Raw genomic sequence first — 6743 nt, forward strand, 5'->3', positions numbered from 1 at the left:
TAGTAGCGATCTGTTCTGAAAGCATTGCTAGTTATTAAGTGATAAAACAGAGGGTGATCACATCCAAGACGCTCAAAGTGCCATCTCTGAGCATCTGCCATGGGTCAAGCCAGGGAGACAGCAGACACTGCACAATTCAGCACCAGAGAGGACAGTCTGTGGCAGGAACTGGGCTGGAACCCTAAATGAATGTATCCTAAGTTGCCGGGCCTGAGGGTCAAAGTAACACACAGGCTGTCCAGTGTGACACAGGTCATCAGTGAGTGGCAGCTGAATTACTAGGACTCTGTGAGGTAGAAACTCATACACAGTACACGACAGTTAAGGCTAACTCAACTGTCTGGAGACAGACAAGATAAACGTGTTCTCATTTTAGAACGGGGCCCCAGAACTGAAAATGTGTGCATTTTCCCCAACCAATCCTACGGCTTTGTGGAAGCAGTTACAGAAATGGCAACTGTTTGCCCTGACTACCCGGCAGGGAAGAGCCGGGTCAGCAGGCAGCCCCTTTTCATGGCACTAGGAACCAAGTTTGTTAAAACGCTCGAACTGGCGGGAGACCTGGCTACTACCTCGTTTACAGCAGCGTCTCCTTCAGCTAGGGCCAGAGCAGCCATATAAGAATCACCCTTTGATTCTATGATCGCAGATGCTCAGCTTTGAACCACAGAAATCCCGAGTGCTCATTAAACTATTTATAAGCCACTCAGCCCGACATTCGGCAAAGGACTGTTTTACAGGCTGCTGAATCAGGTGCGTCTGGGAGCGCCATGCCCGGCCGTCCAGAGCCCGCGACCCACCTTGTAGTAGTCATAGAGCAGGCCCAGCGCGGCTGCGCTGTCTTCATCCCCATTGATGCTCATCATGGCCTTGGTTGCTGCAGTGAGAGGGTTTTCCAGGAAAGACTTCCAAGCCTCATCTTCACTGGTATAGGAGCGCCGCTGCGGATAAAGGGCCTCGTTCTGAAGGACCAGCACTGGCCTTTTGCTTCAGAAGAAGAAAGTCAAAGTTAAATCCACACTTCCCACAGCAAGACAACTTACAAGCCGTTAAAAAAAAATAAAACCAACAAAAACCAAAACTGAACAGTTTTTTGACAGTTCTATAAAATAGGAACACGGCCCCGTGCTAGGAGGTGATTACAGGTGGGGGCAGCTCAGTGGCAGGACAACTGCCTACCATAGGCAAGGCACTGGGTTCCACCTCCTGCGTTATAATGAACTAAATACCCACACCATTTGAAGACCTGCCTGAAGAAAACTCAATAAAGTAAATGAAATGGTGTCCACGCTCCTCTTAAAGGCATTTTTGAAATAAATAAAAACATTCAGAAAATTCAGGTTTGCAAATTTTGATTTACAAAATGCTTCCCCAAAAGGCATGCTTTAAATTGCCTTGTGGCCTGTGAGCTACACCAATGACCCCAATAAGTCAAATGAAGACACATTCAGAAGGCAGGGCACACCCGAGGACCACCGCCAGAGACCCCGAGAGGATGCAATTTGCCCAAACCCACAAATACCCCCAAGAAGACACGGCTATGCACATATCCTAGAGCAGGAAGGTATGGAAAGGCGTGGATACATCTCAAACACACTCGGGCTAGCGCCCTCCTCCAAAGCCCACACAGGCTCACCGTGCTGCCACACGTGACTTCCCCTTCCCCCTGCCAATGCCATGACTTAAAACAGCTCCTTCCGAGAAACAGGGACGGGAAGAAAGGACCGAGAGCAGGAGGGACATTTCCCTTAATCCTTCAGGGTGTATGGGAAAGTTAGAAGACTCTACTGTTACTAGAAGAAGGAGCCTGGAATGTAGCCAAAGGGGACTATAAATCAATAAAGAAGCATAATTTTCTGGCATGGGAGTGGACTGCTTATCTTAGAGATAAATACAACCTCCAACAAATGAAGCCATCAAATGAAAATCAGCCTTCCTAAAAAAAATAGTAAACAAATCCGATTTAAAAATTTTTACGTGGGCCCCGGTAAGATGGCATGGGCAGTAGAGGCACTCACTCTTAAGTCTGAAGGCTTGAAGTTCTATCCCTGGGAAGAGTGGAAGGAGAGAACAGATTCCTCCTGCAAGTTGTCCTCTGATTTTCAAACACACACACACACACACACACACACACACACACACACACACCAAACAAATTGAGCAATTAAGAATCTTCCTTAGCTGATGACATGGTTTGGCTGGTGAAGGAACACAAGTTACATCTCCAAGACCCACATGGTTGAAGAAGAGAGGGAACTTGCCAAAACCTGTCCTCTGACCTGTGTGTGTGTGCGCGTGTGTATGTGTGTGTGTGTGTGTGTAGCACACACACAAACCTATACAATAACATAAATAAAGCGTGGAAAACACAATCTATCCTAGGCTTTAGGATTTGACGGCACAGCCCAGGGGCTGAACTGTGATCTCTCCTCAGAGTCCAGGGCTTCCTGGGATTAATCCCCAGTGCTCCCCCGCCCCACAATAAATAAAATCTTTATTAGTTTTTCACATCAGGCAAGGACTATGTCATGTTAACAGTGCAGTTTGTGGGAAAATTCCAGAAAATCAATGGTGACTTTAGCGACGCTTTATAGGAGATTTAATTTAAATGATTCAAGCAAACATTACCGATTCCAAAAACTGGAAATGTCAACAGTCTCAACAACTGCTCGCTCAGCTGGTACTATTTAGTAAGTCAACAGAGAGGGAAAAGTGGAGCATTGACTTTAGCGAGGCGAAGCAGCCCTTTGTGTGTGTGTGAAGGGAAAAGAATGGAGGTGTCTGGAACGTCCCTGAATGATGGCTGTCCTGACAAGCAGAATTCTAGGCTCAGCTCTCATTGCAACACACGAGTGAAATATGGAAATGGCCTAGAGGTGACCCTATCTTTTCTAAAAGTGAGTGTAGAAAGTCTGATTATCTTTTCAAGTAATCAGCAAAGGTTAGGGCTTGGCAGTCACCCAAATCCTTCAAAAACAGATATAGATTTTAGGAAGAACAAAAAAAATGACAGGAAAAAAAGAAAAAAAGGAAAGGAAGAAAGAAAGAGGAAAGAAAGGAAGAAAGGAGGAAAAGGAGAACATCTTTGAAAAGGGGAGGGAAAACTCAGTCTGCCCTCAGCAGGCAGAGCTGATTCCGAGCCCATGTTCTTTAACTTGTGCCATGAAGACAATTCTAAGGGCACACATCTGGAGATAGGTTTATTAAAAATTGAAATTTAAAAATAGAGAAGACGTATCTTCATAAATCAAGTTCTATCCAAAGAAAGATAAACCCACAACATGGTGTTCTCCAAGCCTTTGGGTCCTGAGTCCAGTGGTGGTAAGGTACCCTGCTGAGATTCCCTGGTGTACGGCTGAGCTATTATTAATAGTCTAATAGCTACTTCCAGAAGATTCTGACAGCAGTTGGCTCTTCAACAGTTGTAATGCTAGTTTTTCAAGCTTTCCATCTTCTCCCATCCCATCCTACACTGATACAAGCATCAAAAAATAAATATTTTCCAAGAGGCTTTATGTCTGCAATCAACCTGAAGGCATTTTATATTTCCAAAGTATGCCTAAGGCCAAGAGGTTAGCGCCAGGACTTTTGCCTCCTCAGTAAGTAGAGAAATAAACAGAAGAACAATTGCAGCCCACTTCTTCATGACCAGCAAGCTGCTGTTCCAGCCCTGAAGGTTCATGAGTGTTTTCAAATAAGGCTCTCTTCAAGAGAGCCGAGCACTAACTGAACTGCATTTTTTTTACAAGACAAGATTAATCTGTTGCTGACTGCACACAGAGCCAACTTCCTTCAGAAAACAGGCACGAGAAAAACACAGCTTCATCAAGCAACTACGAAGCCAATTCTCTGCTCCAGATTTACTGAGCTGAAATAGACGGGCTCTGTCTTTTAGGACATCTTTATATTTATAGAAAAGTCGCAAGTAAAATCGAGGACTATCCATGCGCCTTAGTCCTGCCAACGTCCGATCACATCTTACACCACCACTGCACATTTCTCGCTCGTTTCTTAAACCCCACACTCCAAAAGACAATCCCAATTCTAAATAAGTCTCTAGTTTATCACCCTGCTTGTAGTTTCTTCCTCTGGATACTCCCGAACAGCAGAAATAGTCTTCTGTAATTACCAACGGTGATGCAAGGGCCCGAGAACACCCACAGCCGTTTTCTCACACAGCAGCCGCAGCGAAGAGAACGCGCGGGCAGCGGACACTTCAACCTTCCCCTAGATCTCTTGCTCCCGCAGCTCGGCAGGTGACAGCAGGCTGCCCGGGGTCCACCCGTCCCCACCGAGCCATGGGCGCGGGGTTCGGGAGACCTCGGACGGCGGGGCCGAGGGCCGGGTGTCCCCCCGCTCGCCCCGCCCCGCCCGGCCTCGAGGTCCCCGGAGCCCGCGCCGTGGCGGCGGCAGGTGCGGTGGCCCCCGGGCCCTGGCCGGACTCGAGCCCGCGCCTCACTCACTTGTCGTACTCCTGTGTCATCGCGCTCGCTCGCCGCAGCCGGGCCGCAGAACTGGACTTTCGGGTTGGGACAGTACACCCGATCCGGGGGGGAGGAGGAGGCGGCGGCGGGCGGCGCGCGGCGGCAGGCGGTGGGTCCGGAGCGGCGGCCCCGACGGGTTGGGTTCGCTTTTCTCGCTCTGAGCCGGCTCGGCGCGGGCTGCGCGCACTGGGCGCTAGGCTCGGCCTCCCATTGGCTGGCGGCGCGCCAGTCCAGGGCGGGGCTTAGGAAACTGGGGGGCGGAGATCGCCATGTGATTGGTGGGATGGCGGGTGGGGGCGGAGTCTGAGGGCCGGGCGGGAGGGCGGGGGCCACGCGGTGCGCGGCGGCGCTGGAGAGCTTGCGCGCCGCTGGCCCCGGTGGCGCCGGCCCGTAGTGGCGCCGGCGCCGCGAGGCTTCGGCGCGCACCCGCGTGGGCGCGTCTCACCTTCCAGCTCTCGCTCGCGGTCACTTCCCCGGCCCCATGGCCTTTCCCTGGGAAATATCTTGGAAAGGGTTCTGTCTTTGCTGCTGTGCAGGTTTGGAGTTTTCCTGCTGGTCCATTTCTTAGTGTACACTGTATGTGAGCCGTACGTCTACACGGCCTCTTAATAGCCAGCTCATTTTCCCCCAGACAGCGGTCCCTATTTATTGGGCGCCTATCTCGTGTCAGTGGCATGGGGCTACAATAAGCCTTCTTCCCAAGCTCCAGACCCCACATCTCTACTTGCCTCTTTATCCACTTGGACCTCCATTTGGGCTTCAGCATCCTCGCCTCCTAGCTGCCTGTGTGCTCTCTCTGGCCAGCTTCTGGTTAATTTCCACCCTCTTCCTCCTATACTCTCTTTTCCCTGATGGAATTTTTCCCCCCTACGGGTCTGCCTCTTTAACCTCAGCCTGAGGCCTACTACAGTCCAGACACCGAGGATAGGGCAGAAACGGAGCTCACAATTTCCCCTGCTTCCTAGAGCATCCTAGTTTGGGAGTCACGGTGATTCCTTTGGTGTACCGAGAGGTGGCATGCTCTGCAGAGGTGAGGAGAGTAAGGTGGATGGGGGCTTAAAGATGATGGTAGTGAGGTGTGGGCATCTAAGGTACTCAGTATGGGTGGAGGCACAGCCATGGATGGGGTAGCCCGGGCATCAGCGTGTCCACTGAAGGCCTGGGAGAGCCGAGACCAGAGTAACTGGGCACGGACAGCAACTGTAGAGTTCCGCAGGCTTCTGTGAGGTCTTAAAGGAGGAAACTTTGCCGAGGGCTTGGGGTATGGCGTAGACAGACCTCATTCGTGCTTTAAAATAATCTGGCCATTGGAGGGTGGGGAACCAGTAGGAGACAATTTCAAAACTACTAGGAAAAGACAAACAGTAGCCAGAAGCGTGGCCTGGAGTGATGGGGCTGTAAGAAGTGTATGAATTCTAGGCGTAATTGTTAGCAGAACTGACAGGATTTCCTGAGTACGAAAGAGCAGGTTAAAGAGTTTCATGGATAGATGGTGTGTGTGCACTCCCAGGCCTCAGGAAGCCGAGGCAGGGAAGCTTTCCAGTTTCAGGCCAGTTCCAAAGTAAAATTCACCCCCGACAAAAAAGGAGGAAGAGTTAAGAGTGACCAGAAGTTTTGCAGCCAAGCAACTGGGTGGTATGACTTTGTCTCCTGAGATGAATGACTGTTGTCCCCTGAGGTGGTGGGGGGCAGCAAACACATACATTTAGGGGTGGGCAAGGGTCCTGTTTGAGATGTGTTGGTTTAAAGCCCAATTGTCATGAGTAGATGATAGATACACAGATAGATAGTAGACTGGAGTCCAGGAGGAAAATCTGGACCGAAATTTGATCTCTGGGCATGGTCACCCTGAGGGTGGAATTCAAAGGCTTTGAAACGGCTGACCCTCCAAGGCAGGGAGGAGGAAATAGGATGCTATAGACCCTGGGTCCCCGGAGCCTCTGACAGCAAAGGCGTGCGGAGAGAAAAAAAGCCAGTAGAGGAGACAGGGCAGATACAGGCTGAGTGTGGGGACCAGTGAAAGATGCTGGATCAAGAAGACCAAGAAGTAAGGTGTGTTCTTGCTAAGGACTGAGCACATAAGGCCACCTGTTCCTTTGTCCTGTATTAACCTCCCTCTCTTCTCCACCAATGTCGTCTCACTTCTCCAAGGCGTTAGTGCTCCTGTTGGTAACCGTAGCTGTTTCCAGTCTCTGTGCCCAGCCCCGGTGCAACACTGGGGCCCTACTGCCTGTTCTTTCTTTACGTGATAGTTCTATG

The 6743-nt window shown here is 50.3% G+C and overlaps 1 protein-coding gene across 2 annotated transcripts in view; it reads right to left on the reverse strand.

The window, feature by feature from the left end:
* The window catches only part of Grhl1 (grainyhead like transcription factor 1), a 46295-nt gene extending 41649 nt beyond the window's left edge, over nt 1–4646 (reverse strand). The window contains exons 1-2 of one of the 2 annotated variants that reach the window (XM_050141914.1): nt 4464–4646; nt 801–987 (exon numbers count right to left, since the gene is read on the reverse strand). In XM_050141914.1, coding sequence (XP_049997871.1) covers nt 801–987; nt 4464–4483 — 207 coding nt within the window. In that variant the 5' untranslated portion in view covers nt 4484–4646. Of the gene's footprint in view, nt 1–800; nt 988–4129; nt 4237–4463 lie in introns of those variants that run through there. The other variant, XM_050141915.1, reaches the window with a different exon arrangement.
* Between the last annotated feature and the right edge of the window lie 2097 nt (nt 4647–6743).

The sequence above is a fragment of the Alexandromys fortis genome, unplaced genomic scaffold (assembly GCF_014885135.2).
Source record: "Alexandromys fortis isolate MF-2015 unplaced genomic scaffold, M_Fortis_MF-2015_v1.1 scaffold_30, whole genome shotgun sequence".
In the NCBI taxonomy this organism is placed as follows: domain Eukaryota; kingdom Metazoa; phylum Chordata; class Mammalia; order Rodentia; family Cricetidae; genus Alexandromys; species Alexandromys fortis.